This window comes from Eleginops maclovinus, chromosome 20 (assembly GCF_036324505.1).
Source record: "Eleginops maclovinus isolate JMC-PN-2008 ecotype Puerto Natales chromosome 20, JC_Emac_rtc_rv5, whole genome shotgun sequence".
NCBI lineage: Eukaryota > Metazoa > Chordata > Actinopteri > Perciformes > Eleginopidae > Eleginops > Eleginops maclovinus.
In genome coordinates this window covers 13,667,477-13,687,824 of record NC_086368.1, presented here as the reverse complement: position 1 = coordinate 13,687,824, position 20,348 = coordinate 13,667,477, and the positions used below count along the sequence as shown (strand labels likewise).

Below are 20,348 nucleotides of genomic sequence, written 5' to 3'. Positions count from 1 at the left end.
ACGGTACCAGGAATCACAAGGCTTAAGCAGTGATAACAAACTAAGTTTTAGATTAATATTTGACACTGTAGTCAAACTCACCCCAAACCAGCAAACAGTCAGCAGTTTTGCCCTTTATGGCTCTTGACATGTTAGATTTATTTTACAGAAACCTTGTCTCCAGCTATGTCTGTAATATCTGCAGTACAATATGCACACGTTAAATCGAAGTAACTTTCTGTTCGCACACGTTTGACACTATGAATTATTGTCTAAGCTGATGTCAGCTTCTACTCAAGAGAACATTGTCTCAGCAATTTACAGCCCATATATTTTGTAATACATTCATATTTTCAATGCTTTTAGATCCTATCCTTCCACCAAAACTGCTTAGTATGGGTTCAAATTTCACCAGGGTGCTGCTATTACTGGATTTTCAGTGCATTTTCCCACACTATTCATTCATTGAGCATACTCCTTGACCATTTCAATAACCAATGTAGCATCTGAGTCCTGGCTCTCGCATGGTTAAAATCATTCCTATCTGAAAGAACAACGGTTTTTTCTTTAACAGAAATATCTTCTGATGTGAATTCTGGAGGACCTCAGGGCTCTGTTCTTGGCCCCTTTGCTTTTAGCACGTTATATGCTACCTCTTGGCACAATTATACACAGTCATGGCATCAATTTCCAATGCTATGCAGATAATACTTTGCTGTTTGTGTCAGTAAAAAAAGGTTAAGTTCTCTGATTTTTGCGTTTCATTTCATTCCGTTTGGTACTTTGAGTTCAATAAACCATAAGCTTTTGTCATTGTGTCTTTGGGATTGTTCATGATGTATACCAACCACATACTTCTTTGATATTTTAATATAGTTCCTGAAAATTAACATATATATATATATATATATATATATATATACACATACAGTACATATACATATACATACATATATATATATATATATATATATGTATGTATGTATGTATGTGTGTATATATATACATACATATACATATATATATATATATATATATATGTGTGTATATATATACATACATATATATATATATATATATATATGTATATGTATGTGTGTATATATATACATACATATACATATATATATATATATGTGTGTATATATATACATACATATATATATATATATATATATGTGTGTATATATATACATACATATACATATATATATATGTATATGTATATATATATATATATATATATATAATTGTTCTACAGTGTAAGCATTCCCATTTAATGTCACCTTTGTATTTGTATTGGTTTTAACTGTGAATCCACAAGACTGAAACTAGTATCTATCATGGTCTAAAATGAGTTCATCGCAATGACCTAGAAAGAAGTAGGTCAAAGCCTGCAGAGACCTTGAACATGAACTGGTTTGACCCAGAATATCTCACCATCAAATGCTTGTCAACTTTTAAGTGATTGCCGCTCGCTGCTTGCTGCACCTGTCAAGAAGTCAGCTCTCAACAGGAGCTGTTAGAAACACAAATCCTCTGCGCAGTAGCATGTGATGCAACTATACTGCATGATGTTCCTGCTTGCTAAAGTCTCCCTCACCACTGTAAATGGCTGTTGTTAATTTGGACACAGCTAGAAACTGAGCAAATCGTTAAAAAAAAATCCACTCAGCTAGCCTGTTTGAAGCCCAGACACAGAGAAAACACACACAACGCTGTACCAAACACCACAGCTTGGGCAGAAGCCTTAGTGTATTGATAATGAATGCTCTATGAATAATTGCATGAGTAAAAAAAATACAAATGGAGAGAGATGCCTACATCACAGACATGTACACTCAGCTGAGTCTTAAGATTAACACAAAATTACATACAGTACTGCAGGAGGGTTGTTTTTTATAACTTTTTTTTCAACTGGGCAACATTCCTCTATTTCATGTGGATTTTCATCCACTTACAAATATATTCATCGTCATCCAAAAGTCCCAGTTTTATAGATCAGAACCTTTGCAGAGCTGGAATCTATTAAAACATACTTTCTATTAGTCACAGCTGGAATAATATTAGTTAATAAAAAAATGTAACACCTCAACAGTCCACCAATACTGCATCATCACTGTTTGAGATAATGAACTCATACCATCTGTTTTGTATACATTCAATCAAAATCAAGGCATTTACGCATCTAGTATTACAATGGCCTTGATGATGACCTGCTGCTGGATTCATAATGCACACATCATGTACAGTGTTCATGTCACACACAGTGATACAAACATAACATAGAAATCTCAGTTTTGGATGTCAAAGAGTTAATCCGGCGGTTGTTAAAGAAAAACCAAACCAAGACGCTGTACAGGATTTTTCTGAACAGCTATAAGTAATTCCTTTTAGTTTTTTACATTTTACACATAACCAACTGTACAAATCATACAATAACAATCTCGAAAATGAAGCATTTTTAAATGTTTAGATTTATATTTTTATCAATGCTTTTTCTATACAGATATTTTAATTATCTTTAAAGTGACCTCTCTCGTTCAGCAAGTCAAGTTTTTATTTTTTACTGAGACAACATTTTTAATTGAACGACTGGCTGTGTTGAGCGTAACACAGTATATGCACTCTGAATTTAAAAGTGACATTCTTTGTTAATAAAGTTAAGAAGTTCTCATGTGTTTAGCGTTAACGTCTGTCAATGAAATCGTAAACTTATTGCAGTTCCTTACTTCTTTGCCCGAGATGCTCAGATAAGCTGTTTGAGCCAAAGGCAAATTCCCATTCTTAACTGAGCGGAGAATAAGGTTGAATATTGACTGCATGATGAAATATGAATCATACCAGCTGGTACACAGTGCAATACATTCCTAATGAGGCATCTGAATGTAACGTCATGTCCTTTTATCTTACGTAGAAAATGTATCTTTTTGTTTTGGTTAAATCATTCTAGTAGCCTCATGTGACCGTGTTTCTACCAGTGTGTGTTTTCATCCCTGACATACACACACAGCCTTTAAAATACCAGGAAGTGCAACATCTGGCAACATGTCCATCGGTCCTGCAGGCCTGTGTGAAGGTACAGGGCTGTATGAGGGCAAACCACACACACACACACACACACACACACACACACACACACACACACACACACACACACACACACACACACACACACACACACACACACACACACACACACACACACACACACACACACACACACACACACACACACACACAGAGACACACAGACACACACACCACACAGTTTACGACACTGCTCTTCTAGAGGTGCTGTAACTCAAGCTGGCACCGCTGCTCTTGTGTGAGATCTTGAGTGTCGTAGCAACCGTCAGGCTCGGCGTCATGGCAACAGGGAAGCTGGGTGTGGCAGCTGCTGTAAAACCAACTGTCGTGGCGACAGGGAAGGAGGCGGCCGGTTCATTTGGGCATCCGTGCTGCAGTAAAATGTCGACACACTCCTGGCTGCCAGCACTGCGAGCCAGAACCAGAGCGGTCTGCCCCTGAGCATCCCGGTACCGAACATCAAAGCCATACTGCAGCAAATCAAATAAAGAAGATAAGTAAATTGATTAGATTATGTTATGGTCTAAATGTTACAGGTATAATATGCAGCATTTTCCTAAAACAAATAATGAAAGAACTCATTGAAAAGTAATCCCTCTCAATCATAATTCTTGACAGACCCTCTGCCTGGATTTTTCTATTAGGGGTGTCAGGATAGAGCTTTTAGGCTCCACATGGGTGTGTATCCCTGGCAAATGACACCGTGCAACATGTGCAGCCCATTCTCTTTTAAAGTAGCAATCTTTGATGCACCTGTACCATTTTCTGTCTTTATGTTACAAAGCAGTGTTATTAGACAACCTGGATTGAGAATGGGCTGGTATTACACTGTGTGTTTTATGACCCCTCCTTCCCCGATCCCCTGGGTGTGCTTCCACTGCTTTCATTCAAAAACCAGTACCCAATGGGTGTGTTTATTTGTGTTTCACAATATGCCATGCAACAATCAGAATTTGACTTTTATCTTCTCTGATTTGCTGCTGTGTTCTTGTTGACGTCTCTCCATCTCTTCATTCACACATGTTGATCAGCCAACTCTGATCTTTCCCTCTCTGTGGTTCTCTTTAATGTGAGTGTTTTGTAAACACCAACCAACAAAACTAAAATATTATACCTTTAAGGAAGTTTTATCTGTGAATTAAATTCTGACTTCAACCAGACAGGCCTGTCTTACATTATCTCAACATGGTGTGACTCAGTGAGCTTTATTTCCTTTCTTCCCACGTGTAGGTCACCTTGATCGGTCTGCTGAGTCATCAGTTTCAAAGCTTTGTTTTTTTGCTGAAGGGATTTACTTAGAGGTTCTTGAAGGGTAACATTTATTATCTTGCCAGTTTTGCATAACTCTACATGATATGTCACATATAGAAAAAATGTAAAACCATTTCACACCTTGTCAATACTACACGGTAAGTTATATCTGTTCCTATTTCTTTACTGATATGTATCAGACCACCCACTAAGACTTTTTGAAACCTTATGACTGAGAAGGAGGAAAACCTACCCAAACAAGGAGCTGCGTCATCACCACATCAGCCTGCTGACATGCAGCGTGCAGAGCAGAGCCGGGCAGCCGCAGCGCTAACAGCGACCTGCAGGAGAGCGCCACGCTGAGAGGAGCGTTAATGTCCTCCTTAGAGCAGTGGGCCAAAAGGAGCAGCAGCTTGGGGAGATTGTGCTCCATCACTGCCAGCAGAAGACGGCCAGATAGCGTGATGTCTGGGCCTTCGCCAGGAGTGGGAGGGGGCAACGGCGCCACAAACAGTTTCTGCTCATATTTGGCCCTGATCCACGACTCCCGCTCCTCACTGAACAAGCAAAGGAAGCAAAGAGAAAAATGAATATTCAGTGAAATACATTTCTTCTGTACAAGAATGACCACAGTATACCTCCAGTGAAACTTAACATGCCACTTACATGAAATAATATCTATAGGATTGCATCTCATACCTAAACAAGACATTTAACTAAAGCTTTGTTAAGTCACATCAATATAATCTCATAACATGATAGTGTTTACCGTGAAGCATCGGGTGCTGGTTTACGGCCTAGCGTGCGCGCCTCCCAAATACTGTTGACCATGTGGTTGCCGATGGCACTGAGAACCAGCGTGAGCTCTCGTGGAAGATCATCAAGATCCAATGAGCGAACACGCGACAGGTGGGTCCCCAAGTTTCTGTGGATCCCTGAACACTCGATGCATATGAGAGCGCCCAGATTCAGACTTGCCCAGGTTGGATCTTAGAGAAAACGGGTGCAAACAAAAAATTAAGTCGCCAGTTTATTTGAAACTGAACTAGGTTGGTTTTGTTGACAGATTTTCACCATTTCATTTGCTGTGTGACATTTAAGTATGCCAGTTCGGCCAAGTCATGCCATGAAAATGACAGAAGTTGTGTGAAATCCTATTTGGACAGGTTTTAAAGCAGGGCTGTTTAATCTGAGGCCAATGTGCCAAACATAAAATTCCCTGGGAACATTGGCAACATGGGAGGAATATTCAGTATTTGATCTATTTTTGTTTGGTTTATTCCTACTGAAATCCAGATTCTAAATACAGTGCATGTTAATGACATTTCGCATAAACATTCATCCTATTCATTTTAAGAATAGGATGCAATGTATAAAAATGGCATCCTATTCTTGAAAATGTGTATAAGTTGCTTCCTAGTTGTTTAATTTATCATTATTATTTGCGGTTATCAATATAATATTTTTCACTACGGAGGCAAATACTTTATTTATTATTTGAAGACTTGGATGACAAGCCTTTAAATGACATGGTTCAAATTTAGTAGGTGATTACTTTCATCTCTTTTTTTAGTAAATGAGGGGTGAAAGTAAGTCAGCAAGATTACATCAAACAACACACACACACACACACACACACACACACACACACACACACACACACACACACACACACACACACACACACACACACACACACACACACACACACACACACACACACACACACACACACACACACACACACACACACACACACACACAGTAATTCACTTTTGATTTGTATGTAATACAGTATGTCAAATGTCAGCCAGTGGAAAGACCAAAACCAGACATATACAAATGCAAACAAAGAGGAGAAAAGCTGTTTATGCGTGGTACCAACTTGGAGCATCACAGTCCACACAGAAGTTGTTCCCTTTTGCATTGCGGATTGCCTGCAGAACCACTGCTTCACTCAGGCTGTTCCTGCGAGCCTGTCGAAAGAAAACAGTGTATGTTTTCAATGAGAGAAACATCAGCTAACCTGCTGTGATATGAGCTCTGATAACTGCTCTAATTATTAACAATGATTATCATTTCCAAATCTCCAGAGAACAAGGCTATCATCATTATCGTGACCATCCAAAGCATTACAATTAGTGGTGTTGGCCTACTAGGACATACTATTACACAAATGAAATAATGCAAAATTTGGTTAAAGTAATAATTAGCAGAACAATTATCATAGTGGCAATTATCATATTTAGAGATCTTATTCCAAACAAAGGCTTACTATCCACACAGGAACAGAAACCAGCACAGTACATTAGCGGAGAGGACTGTTAGTTTGACACAAACACTCAAGGAAATGATGTGGGTTTTGGTAATGGACAATCAAATTAGCTGCCCTCATCCTTTTTAAAAGTAGAAGCAGTCACCGTTTCCAGGGCCAGCTTCTCCTGTGAGAAAACTGTTCTTATCAAGGAGTCCCAGGCTGCAAGTATGAAGCACCAAAATGATTATACAGCCCTCCAAATGTTCTTGAAAGGGCAGATACTGTCCCTTTTGAGTGAAAAGATAGGATATATGTACAGTATATTATATATTACATATTGATGTGTTTTGTTTTATAATATTACCCTTGTGTGGAATAAACTAATAAACTAAACTTATATACTCATTTTATTTGTGTGTTTCTGAAAGGACTAAATAATTGTTTGCTTTAAGAGCTGGTCTGAGCAGAGGAAAATACAGACACTATTTCCTGCCATTATGGGCACCAGTATTCTGCTACAGCAACTAATCTGCATATATATAACCCCGGGTGTATTACTCTGCCCTCCTTGATTCAAGCAGGAGCATTTGAGGCCACATAATACTAATAAAAGCTGAACATTATGCTGAACCAAAATGGCATTGTAACTGCTTTTGGGCTTCTACCTGCCTTGTGACTGCCTCAAATGTGAAATTATTCTTAATGTTGACCTTATTCGTCCATTATACTATTGCTGCAGTTCTTTTATTCTTGCCTTATTTTTGCTGCTCTCACACAGCTGCAGGCTTGCCAGGATCTGACTCTCAATGGCTTGGACCCAGGAGTCCCTCTCCTCCACACTCTGAGCTTCAAAGTGCCACGTTTGGCCGGTGCTCGATACAATGAGGAAGTCAAAGTTATCCTCATCTGACACAGAGAAAAACAAACATAGAAGGAAGACATTTTCAGCGGGTATTTTGTTTTTGAAATGTTATGCTATAGTAGATATATTGCCTGGCCAATATTAGGCATAAGCAATCCTTCTCACGTTAGTGAAGTGTAAATTTAAAATCACATTCTAAAATTGAAATACATGTAGTTACAATAATGTCGATGTAGACAAAAGCTTGACTGACAATGTTCAGAGGGTCTGACTGAGTGCAAAAGATCAACATTACCTGTCTTGCTTACGTTTCTTAAGCTACCAAAGCTTTTCAGTTTCCACATTTTGCGCTTGGCTGCACGAGAAGATAGAAAAAGTCACAGAAAAGGCAACAAGAGACAAACATAAAAAAATTAAAGTTACTAGTTGATAGTATCGAATTTAAGGAAATCAATTATTTGATGTAGATAATTAACATCATGCTGATTAGGCTTTGATTGTTGTTTATATTGCATGGGACTTGCTAAATGCTGAACATAAGAAAAGTATAGTGGATATAGGGCTTACCATCTGCTGGGCCAATGGTGGCGTCTCCTTTCTGGTTCATGCTCTTCTTCCTGCGATGCTTCTTCCTGTCCGTCAGCGGGGACGAGGAGCCGACGTCTTTAGTGGAGGAGGAGCTGGACACACCCTCAATTGCAGAGTCTGCCAACCCCATTACACACACACAAATATAGAATGTATCCGGTGCATGTTTGTTAGACTAAATATATTCACAGAAAGGTTCTTTACTCACCAATACTTTGTGCGTTGTTAGATAGTGTGGAGGGACACCGCTGCACGCCTCTGTTGCTCCTCAGGAACAGTGCACCACCAAGACCTTCCATTTCCTCCACTTGCAGGAGGCTGCTGGCGCTTACAGGGACTTCAACGATGAAAGCAAGCATGCACTTAATAAAGTAACACAAACTTACACAAACATCAAATGTCAAACAGAGCTGCTGGAATACAATAAAACTACATCCCAGAATTTGTATGAACTCCAGAGAGAGAAAGTTTTTGCAACATCTTTCCTCTCCAGGGAAACTGTACCCCTCTTCACAAACAAAATCTTAACAATCCAAGGATCAGGGGATTTATGTATTTCTGATGGCTGCTTTTCCCCCAACTCCTGCTCATTACTATTCAAGGTCAGGAGATTCTACATTTCTCCTGCAACGCTATAATAATAATAACACATTTTATTCATAAAGTGCTCTTTATGGTTCTCCAAGACACTTTACAGGGTAAGATCCATAAATCATCATTAAAACAATACATCTAAACTTTACAAAAACAATGAATTAATTAAAGATTAGAGGGGCCGTACTATGCTTTTATCGGCTTTTCCCTTTCCTGTAGTGTGTGATAAGGGTTTATGTGCATGTAAATGGTCTGCAAAGGCTAAAATCCCAGGCTGCCAAGTACTTCCGAAACATAGTGACATCACTTGTGCTTGTTATTTGCTAGCGCTCCAACACATTGTATGTGATAGGCTAAGGGGCGAGACATTGTCAATCACAACCAGCCAGCTAATCAATCAGAGCAGACGGGGCTCTGGTTTCAGACAGAGGGTGAAAAGAAGTGTTTCAGCGCAGGCAGTATGAGAAAAATAAAGACCTTTTTGAACACCCCTTTTCGGATGTGTAATCAGGTAGATCAATTGTTTATATATAATTTGTAAGTTAATAATTTCTTTTGTTTATCAATTTGATACTGCTTAAGTTTGTACAGTAACATAATTTACATGTTCGAAATAAATCTAATCAAATCAATATTCAAGCATGTAAACATGTCAGAGTGGAGGCACAAAATACAAATAATACCTGCAAATTAGCATAATAGGGTCCCTTTAAAAGTAGTTTATTTGTAGTAATTTGTGATGAGAACATGAAAAACATGGCTATACAGTACAGCCCAGCTTCACAGAGAAAAGGACCAGCGTTAAGAGCCATGGCGAGGCCACAACTATTTAAGCAAAGTATAGTGCTATTATTCCTCTGATAGTAAAAAAAAACACTGTATCTTTCATATTGAGTCATGCGTGTATATTTCTACACCCAACTTAATTTGGGTATAGGAATGAGTTGAGAGTTGTATACTTTAAAAGGCATCTTTACATATATGAAAAATACTGAATATAGATATAAATAGCTTTATTTTTTACCTGGGCTGACACCGTCAGGTCCTGGCACATCTTTGACGCGTCCATTGAGCCCGACTGGAAGGCCCCCGGCGGGTACAGCACGAGGCGGTCGTTTCCCTGGCACCTTCACTGTGACACGCAGCAGGTCCATCTCCTTCCCGGGGGCATTCAGCATGTAGTCCTGCCAAGCCAAACACCAGCCTTTACACATCAGCCACTATCTGTCAGTGGTGCTTTCAGCATAAAAATCCTTTTGAGCTCCGTCAACACTCTGACTCACATTGACACTGGAGTGATAGGACAGTATGCCATCGTTGGACAGCGTGACATACTTCTTCTTCCACTCTTTGTTGAGCGAGTTCCCGCTGCGCTTCAGCAAGATGCCCTGATGGAGGCGGAAAAAATGGAAAAGTGAGAATTTATAGCGAATGTCTTGTGTGTTCATCTCTCACATTTCGGCAGCGTGACGACTGCTGCCTGCCAAAAACACCAACTTTGCTATTCATCAGGCCAATATGGGAGATCACAACACTTCATCCTCCACATGATGAAACTGCTTTCAAACATTTGATTTGAAGTGACTGCTGGTGCGATGTCAGCTGCCGAGGGTCATTGGATAAATCATATTTGTTTTTTCATCAAGTGCAAATCTGTGTCCTACCTGTTTGATGGGAATGAAGCGTCCACTGCCCAGATCTCCCTTACAGTCTGCACTCCTCCTGTTTGAGTCACTGCCTCTCCGACCCTACATAGAGTACAAGAGGAGCAATAACTGAGGCGTGAATGAGGCAATTTGTTAAAGAATACAATAAAGGGCTCATGAATTATGAACGTCTTTCTTGTGAATTGCTGGGCATTTTGTTAAAAAGCCAAAAGAAGCATTTGGAGTTTCTTCTGACTGCATTATCTTCCTTACAGATGTAAGTAATATTTTAAAAAACTGGTTGAATATTGTAGCCATTCAGCCATACATTAAAGCTGCAATAATAAATATTTGATCGAATAATGGATCAAATGATTACTAGTGATGTGAAATAAGTCACTTGTGTGAATGATCTTATACATATCAGATAATCCCACCAAGTTTTAAAGCAAGAGACTATAAAGGACCAAAAATACAAATAAATAGAGGCCGCGGATTTAACATTAATATTTAATCCTCATTCAGGCCCACATCGATCCAGGTATAATTGTACTTTATAAAGGTACATTTCATAATTCTAAATAACTTTATCAATATAATATTTGACACTTTTAAATGTTTTTCAAACATGTTTTAGTTGAAATGTAAAAGAGTGATCCATTTCTTTTAGATGACAAACCCCCTATAATGGCTAAAAATGTGTTGTTATTTTGACAAATAACAGGAAAATCTATAAGGAGAGAAATAAAGTAGACTGCTCCTTGGACCCCTCTAAAAACATTCCCTTAATGTACCGCAAATCTGGGGGTGCGTCTCCGAGTGGCACTGCGGACTGATCCAGGCGTGGCACTGTCCTGCTTTTCACCTCTCAAAGTTTTGCCAATCTCTTTATGACTGATCACAGGAGTGGAGGGAAGCGACGAGGAGTAGTCACTGCTCTGACCACCATTACTGGCCTAAACGGAGGAGAGAGGAAAGGAGGAGGGCGTGGGGTATGATGAAATAATAAATAAGCGATAATTGAGTTTGTTACAACAGTATGCTGACAACCTTTAAAAATGGCCTGACATCAAGACTTAAATATGCAATTCACCCAATAAAAAAAGATAAATGTAAATGATCAGTGAACAGATGGTGAGTAGCCCTCTGACCTGTCCTGGGAAGACCCCCGACACTGGGGTGGAGCCTCCAGAGTGACTGGGAGAGTTAGGGAGAGATTTACAAGAAGCCAGGAGAGCAGCTTGCTTCTTAGCTGCCATGATCTTCTGAGCAGCTGTGGAACAAATACAACTCAACATTAATCCCCCAAAAAAGACACATAATCTTCATACATCTGCATCTTCTAGTAGAATCCTCATAGCTCTGGTTTGCTGACATACCATCAGTGAAGACTCTGTTGACATTGAGGCCGTACGTCGCACAGGTTTCATAGTACGTGCAGCGCCGCACATCAGAGCACAGCTGTCTGGCCCTGGCATCATCGATTACTCTGGGATTGGTGCTGCTGATTTTATCTAAAAAAAAAGCACAAATATAATTTGGTCTCTGCAAACATTTGACTTCTATACAAAAAGCTAAAAGGAAAAATGCTATCAGTCATCTTTAACTTCAACTGTTGTGCGTCTTGTGTCTTTTTTGCAAAATGAATTACATTTGCTTGTGGGCGAGGCTTTGCGTAAAGGAGACACAGCAAGAACGGAAGAAACAGACACTAATAAGGAGTGCTGGATTGTTTAGATGACATTATCATATTTTTTATGAATAACAATATTTTAGAATTAAGATATCACAGTTATTGCCAATACCAGAATATGGCAACACCCCAAATGAATTCAAAGGCCTTGTTGTTCCGAGTGTCTTACCCTGAGTACCGACTACGATGAAAGCTATCTCAGAAACTGGCCGGTGCACAGCGAGCTGGTGGTAGATTCTGTAAACTTCCTGGAAGCTGGCCTCATTTTCCAAACTGAAGACCAAGATTACTGCATCCACCCAACATGCAAACTGGAGAGAAGAGATGAGAAGTAGAAGAGCATTTAAGAACGCAAGAGCATTAAAGGACGCAAGACCTAAATTACATCAAGTTCATAATGAGTTATCCAAGTAAAACCCACCTGAGCATCCGGGAGTTCCGTCTCTTCTCTGATAATCATCAAGTGGCTCTGTCCATCTACCAGGACGTCCTTAATGCACTGGCGCCCTGAAAATACAAAGTGTGAATAAAGTTTAAAATAACATGTCAAACTAATAACATGAATGGCCCCTGGATCATATAAATAACATGTAGCTGCCGGTATTGATGCTATTAAGCTCAATTGTTACAGAAGAACACACATAATGGTTGTAGATGTGAAACCAACCCTCAGTGTTCTCCATCTGCAGGTAGCTGCCAGTCATATGTCTGTGGACAAGAGCAGACTTCCCACTGCACAGACCTCCCAAAACACCCTGCAGAGAACACACACACAACAGATAGAGAGAGAGAAAATATTAGTTCAGTGATCCCACTACTCATCTTGCAAAGGTCTATCCTGATGCTTACCAGGTGAAGCTCTTGTATAGTTTGGCTCATGGTCCATTCTTGACTGCTGGTGCATGCAGCTGAAGAAGAAGGAAAAATAATACAGCAGAGAAGTAGAGGGGATTCATGAGAGTAAAGTACAAATACTTTGTCAAACTTGCTAAATATACACAAGATGTGGGTTCCCACAGTTTCCCCCTGCTACAATTCTTTGTGCTAAGCTGGGCTAAAAACTCAACGTCCATTTTTTTCTACCTTCTAAACGTCTTTTTCATCTGAGCAAAAATGTTTAATTTCTTGAGTGTTACATACAGTGTGTCTTTATGTCCTGCATTAAACAGATAACATAAATGGTTAGCCTCTACTAACAGTGAAACAAATACACATTTTAGCAACTCCAAAACTGTCCTGGTGTGTCATTAGCGTCCAGTCAGCACCAAATACATGAGTCACCTTGTTTTAGTGAGTCAAGAAAATGTCTCGAGTAGAAAAACTTTTCACAACAAGGAGCTTATCTCCGGTGGCTGGTTTTACAATAAAGCTTACTATGCTAGCCCTGCTCCCACCAACAATATGTTAGTAGTTAAAGAAGAACGAAGTTAGAAAAATTTGCCAGAAACTCCTTACAATGAGTTTTTGCTGAGAAGAATCACAGCCTCCCCACTGTGCGCAGGGACGCTGCAGCTCCCACACAGTCACAGTGAGCGAGCACCCAGAAAATGCAATCAACTGTACAACTGTGCAAGTCTAAATGAGTTAGTGAGCATGCCAGATATTTAAAGTTTACTAAAACATTGCTTTATACGCTACTGTGTTGCCTTATATTAGGGTTGCACTGCAAAATAATAAGTAGCTTATTCTTTTATTCAGCCTCCCTTGAAAATCTATATTTTTTTAATAAAGAATTCAGACGACTGTACTGTAAAGAGATAATCATTTTGTTCCCAGGGCAGTTTAAGGTTTCAAGGTTTTATTGGTCATATGCACAGCATATACTGTACAACGTATATGTTGGCAATGAAAATCTTATATCCCATGCTCCTCCAAAAATTCAACATACATGGTGCAAATAAGATAAATGAAATAGTGCAAAAAGAGAGAAGAATATTTACAATAACAACAATAAAGATTTGAGGATGTGAAATATATACATATGTGGAATACAGTGAGAGTATTTAAATACTTTACACTGTTGAATGAGGAGGTATGAACAGATGCATATATTACGTATAACAGATGTATATGGCAGATATATATAATATATATATATATTTCCCACATCCCACTGAATTCTAAAGAACTTGGTGTCAAGTGAAATAAGACGGAATATCTCGTATGATGCTCTGCAGTTTCAAAGAGGTGAGAAATGATTCACTATTGAAATGAACAGATTTGCATAAAAAAAGTCAAATAAGCAAATCCCAAAAAGTATGTGTTGATAAAGGACTTTGGGCTTGAGAGTTTGTTATTATTCACTTTTATTGAATCAGCCAGAGACTTGCAAGTACAAGTACAAGCAATGTGCCAAATCCAGTATTGAAATATTGACCAAACCGTCTAAAAAAGTGAAATTATTGCAATGGTGATTTTTTTGATCAAGGAAAATTACGTCTTTAAGCCTGAAGCTGCGACCAAAAACACTATTGGATGGATGTTTTCAAACATAATAATCAATGGTATGGTTTTAGTTTCTTTATGTGCAACTTTATTTAGTATCAAATTAAAATTAAATGGCTGTTCAGAAATGATAGAGGATAACTGCTGCCAAGTGACTCATCTAGTTACAGAGCATAATTTCAGGCTGCGGCAGCCGTCAGCATCTCCCGAGAAAAACAAACACTTTCCTCTGTCCTTTTTCATGCTCTTTGTATTGCATCAGAATTCCACCCAAATAAAATCACTTATTTATTAATATTATTAAGATATAAATCAACCCCATGAGGGGAAAAGCTATTATTAAACACGAATAAGTGGTAGTGTGATGTCGTATCTCCCTGTGAAAAGCCAATGCGCCACTATTCATCGTATTTGAAAGGTAACACTTAGTTTATTAAAACGATTGATTAAGGTTATCTCTAATAGAGCTGTGTTTGTGTTGGTTTTCTTGGCTTTGCTTTTACTAATAAGAACACCATTATGAGTAAGTGTTAATATAAAAAAACCTTGTGTTCCAAGTGTCAGGATGAGAAGTAGTTTGTGAGATTATGACCATATATATCTCTACCTCATCTCCTAAATGTGCTTATAATGATTCAACAGCTGTGCAGGTTTCTTGTGTTGTGGTGGGTTCAGTAAATTATCAGATTTGAAGCTGATTTACTCAAATAAGAAAACAGGCTAAATTAAATGACACAGAGAGCATAGATGACATTTTTACTGATGTCATTGTGTGGTGTTACATCACTACAGCACCTGATCAAATGTATTTATAATCTTTATTACTCTTATTTAATTCCTAGGTCATGGGTATATTTCTGTTCCCCAATATATCTATGATAAATATTATGATACAGTACCGTCATCTGGAACAATGTCAAGAAAATCATAGGTTTAGTTCAATAAATGACTTGCAGAGGATATCTCTGTATCTAGCTTGAACTTCCCATTCTGGTTTGATTGGCTGGGCTCTTACTCTGTGAATGAACATGCAATAACACACACACACACACACACACACACACACACACACACACACACACACACACACACACACACACACACACACACACACACACACACACACACACACACACACACACACACACACACACACACACACACACTCACACTCACACTCACACACACTTGAAGGACATCTGCATACAGTATACAGTATGTGAGTAAACAGAGATTGACAAATGACAGCCAGTGTGGACACAAGAAAGCAAACACACACACACGTTCACATTCTCTGGATAACACTGGTTACAGAGGTAAATCAATGCACAAACCATGTTCACAGGGACCTCCACTGTTCAAAACACACACATACGCACATACACCCCCCCACACACACACACATTCTGCTGGGTCACGTTGAGCTCGGGCGGAGCCACGTCCTCTGCTCTCTGAGGACACAGATTCAAACTTTAAACCCCTCGACCCTCCCTCATCGCCGTCTTTAGGCCCCCATACCCACCGACCCACACCCCCGCTTCCTCCATCAACAGCGTCACACCACAGACCAAATAGCATCTCTCACGGCTTGCTGTTGCCATGGCAACTCCATTTTCCAGAAGCCTCCAGCCCGGGTCTCTATACAATAACTGGTCTCTCTTGGATACAGAGACGTGTGCGAGAGACACGATGTCCACCTGTGCACACATGATGCTAAAAATACGCCTTAAATGACATTTTCTAAATTAAATCAATTATGTTTATCTGTCATTATGAAACTGACACAACATGGGGAAATTATAGGTTCAACATGACACAATGTTGAATGTGCCGCTCCCAAACACTTAAACACAACGTCGACGAATGAATGGGCTCCATTTGAATGCTGATTAACTCCACGCACAGAGCAGGAAGTAGCAGGTTCCCGCTCTCCTCACTCCTCCGATGAACACAGCTCTGTGTATTCCCAACCTTAATTATTCATGTCCCACTTACTCCTGACAAATTATTCAGAGCTTACTCTAATACCACATTCGCTGTCAACGATGATTTTCTTTACAATATATCAATAACGATTAAAGATTAATAAAGTAGCATCATTTCCTTCATTTGAAATGTAGAGGCCTGAATATTTCATGAAGTGTTGTCGTAGTTTTTGACAAGACAACTCATTTCTAATTGTTTGAGAGTCAGGGTTTGGGGAATAAATCTAAAACATTGAGAGCATTAGAGAAAACTAATGCAGAAAGCTTTTTGACATCTGTAGTTACCACTTTTTCCCAATTTAAATGTACAGTGAAGCAGGTAAAGAACAATCTGTTCTTTGTCATCAACATTGATACATCTTAAGTATAATTTATTGCTGGTTTTAGTTGAGTAGTATAGATCCTTTTTTATATATAAAGGAAGCTGATCAACTTGACATTAAGATATATAATTTTGGGAATCTTTTGAATCCAAAGTTCCAATTTTAAAACCCCTTAAAATACTGAGAATTATCTGTTCAAACAAGCAGCATATCATCACATTTGAGTAGAGGGAAGCAAAGAATGGTTTTGAGGTTTCTGCTTTCTTCATTTTCAGCCACTCACCTAAACGAATACAGATATGGTTTACCCACCTGCACCATATCGGATCAAATCTGAGTACTGACAGGATCAATTCCCCAAAAACTGTTCCCTTCTGCAGCTCCCATGAAAGATCCTCATATTGTTTTTCTATGGGCCTGTGATTTGTTTCAAAGCAGCACCTTTATTATGAGATATCGTTGTCAATACGTTTTCAACTGACTGTTTATTGCAACTTATTGTGCCTCCCTTAACATTTCAGATACACCAAGAGCTTAAGGCAGCAATGAAATAGCAGAAGACATGAACAGTTACCAAGAAGTGATTTCAGACAGACTTTCAGTCACATCATCTGAATCTGCTTCTTATTATAACGTCCCAAACACTGATGATGTTCATCAGTTAAGCTTATATTATAATGTCTCTACTATAAACTATAATAGCTTTCTCAAACTCAAAGTAAGAATTTATTTGATCACTGAATCCAATTCAAAATCGCTGTGTATGACAATAAGCATGATAAATGTATGCTGCCTGTAAATATTGCAACTGCAACTGTGTAATTGTAAAGTGACTGATGACAAAATACATGAATTGTTTAAGTAAATGAATGAATAAGAAGAGTATTACAGCATTATGGGACTGAGTGGGTTAGTTTCACACAACCCCAGAGAGGGGGCTACGACTCCAATGAATATGTGATCCTGTGTAATCGCATTAAATAAAAACGATCTAGGTCTATATAAGGGTAGCTTAATTTCAGGCCAAAGGATAACTTATGAAGGGAAGCGAAACATCAGATGTGGCTGCTTTTAGTCACCTGTTGGTTGATCTTCCCTTATTGATATAATTTCCCTCTTGGTAAGTGCAGCACTGTGGGGCTCATTATCATAAGAAAACATGTATGACACTATGTGAACAGAAATATTGTATCCAAATGAAGTCTATTTAGAAAAATGCTACACAAAAAGCCTCTGAGTACCTTGAATGCATGAGGTGGTCTTACCTTCCTCCTCACTGGAGCCCCTCTCTACAGCTGGATAGAGAGGGGGGGTGGTGCTGACGCTGGCTGCCGCTGTACTTTTGGTGAAAATGCCACTTATGAACTTGAGCATCTTTCGGTCTTTCGGAGGAGCGCGCTGGATAGTTCCTCCCTGGCCCTCCTTCCCCTTCTTCAGGTCCTCAGAGGGGGAGTGCAAGTCGCTGTTGTCCAGGGTGCGACTCGGAGCTTTCCTTTGAGGCCTGGACATGTCGGGGGCTACAGGTGCAGGCAGGGAAACAGAGACTGTTTTAAACCTCTCCCCCTGAGGACTGTCCCTGTTCATGATGCCTGAAAACCCTCCGCTGACAGGAGCTCCGGGGCGGATGAGCGTGCCCCTGCCGTCGCTGTCAGCCCAGGACGCCCTGTAAGGCCCAAGAGTTGTAGTTGCCATTAAAGGAGACTGGTCCCCGAACCGGTTATCTCTCCGATCCAAAGTCCTAGCAGAGTGATACAGGCCTGTGTTGGCTTCTCTGAGTTCCCTCCACCCTGCAGAGTTGCCTCCTGCATGTGACCGCATCAGGACTTCAGGACGCTGGCCGACCTGCGGTGGGATGGAAAAAGGGAGGCTGCAACGAGAGCGACTGCTGAGTTCTGCTCCATTTTCACCCTTCAGGAACAGATTTGGGGGCTCTCTGTAGAGTTCAGTTTTAGGGCGCATGGCGTCTGAGCGGGGACCCTCTCTGCGCACTGTTCCCTCAGAGGTAGTCCCTCCATAAACTTTGACCATTTGCCTAACAGGTGGATGTACAAAAGAAGTGTCTCTGCTTTTACCGACTGATACAAAGTCTTTCTGAGGTTCCCTCCTCTCCAGCTTTCCCCAGTTCTCAATGGGACTGCCATACTTGCCAAGCTGCACCTGTTCTACCTCTTCTCCCCCCTGTGTGCTCTCCTCTTCCCCCACTTGTATGCATACAGGTTCTTCCTCCCTTTCAGGGGCATTGCTCACCTCCTCCTCCTCCTCCTCCTCTCTCCTAGGGCTCCCTTCCCCCTCTGGGAGAGCCTCTCTCTGGTTCCCTTCTACATCCTCTGGCACAGCCTCAACCTTCACCAGAGTGAGGGAGATGAGGTAGGTGGTGCGTTTCTGTGGGTTGGCGGCCTTGCTCATTGGGACAGCAGACTTCAGCGCAGTGGCAATTGCAATTAACCAGACCTGCACACCTCAGTCATGGCAACCTGGACAAGCCTGGAGCAAAGGAGAACATCAAAAAGAGATCCAACCTGATCCTACCTGTGTAGATGATTATGTCTGATATCAGGCTTGTGGCTTGACAGGAGTCCAAGTTTCCTTATAAAAAACCTTCAATAAAGACATGATGAGCCAGGGAAAATAGAGGAATGCATTTTGAATTGCAGATTTTTCAGAATATATTTGAAAAGGCTGACCCACTACTGAAACTAGTCTAGACTGATTTTTAATGCCTCCATTAACCCTCTCCAATGCACACCGATACTACGGGCTCCATACTGATTCATTCATAATCCTTACCTCTCGTTGCTCTGCTTTTCTTCCTTAACTATTTTAACCTCTGCAAATGTGACATTTAGACACAGGGCTAGCTTTAAGGAGAAATGTATTTTCACTATGTTGATGTCAGACTCAGCCTGGAATTATGCAACAGCCAATACATTTGGTTGATCCATTTGAGTACAAACTGAAATTAATACTAGCTGAATAATGCTACCTTACTATAGAATTTGTCATGGCATTTCTTTCATAGCATACCTTCATTTTTGCTGAAGAATATCCATTGAACAGTTCCTCATACATTCGATTTGATGAAGAATGTGTCTTGCCATCAGATTACCATTCATATCAAACGGCACATCAAAGGGCTAACAAGAAATGAGCTCCAGCTGATACGGGGAAAAAAAACTGGTGAAAAGGAACAGGATGCAAAAACATATAAATGGAAATCATTCACTTGTCACGAAGCGTCTGGCAGCTGGAGCCTCCATACGACAATGTCATGCATAAAATTATGTATGCACGGTGTGAGGGTCACTGCGAGATGCTGAAAAACATCTGTTGTTATGTCTCCAGAAGAATTGTAGAAAAAAAAGAAAGAGGGATGTAGTAGCCAGATTTACGCAGCCCAAGCAATGCTTCCTTATGCCTGTATCCCTCCTCTGGAGAGCAGCTCCTCTTGGTCACCGCATCCTCTCCTCCGAGTGCCTCATCCAATTAGCAAGTCAATAAAATGTGTCTGTGAGGCAGAGGAAGCCCACCAGCTCACCACAGCCCCTCCTCCTTTTTCCTCCCCTTCTCGCTGCCACAGAGCCTTGCAGCCCCCCGCTAGCCCGCTGTTAGCCTGCCGCACAACCTGCTCCACTCTG

General features: G+C 40.1%; 1 protein-coding gene across 1 annotated transcript; it reads right to left on the bottom strand.

Moving 5' to 3' along the window:
• Nucleotides 1–3,168: 3,168 nt before the first annotated feature.
• LOC134882302 (arf-GAP with GTPase, ANK repeat and PH domain-containing protein 1-like) lies at nt 3,169–20,166 on the bottom strand. Its single transcript, XM_063909933.1, has 20 exons — nt 19,738–20,166; nt 17,979–19,197; nt 12,810–12,868; nt 12,628–12,715; nt 12,382–12,467; nt 12,130–12,271; nt 11,647–11,781; nt 11,419–11,540; nt 11,062–11,223; nt 10,286–10,369; nt 9,905–10,009; nt 9,646–9,805; nt 8,236–8,364; nt 8,007–8,144; nt 7,735–7,794; nt 7,332–7,483; nt 6,206–6,296; nt 5,090–5,309; nt 4,574–4,877; nt 3,169–3,539 (listed from the first exon to the last, which is right to left on the bottom strand). Exons 2-20 carry the CDS (start codon nt 19,117–19,119, stop codon nt 3,252–3,254), a joined length of 3,666 nt encoding a protein of 1,221 aa, XP_063766003.1. The 5' UTR covers nt 19,120–19,197; nt 19,738–20,166; the 3' UTR covers nt 3,169–3,251.
• Between the last annotated feature and the right edge of the window lie 182 nt (nt 20,167–20,348).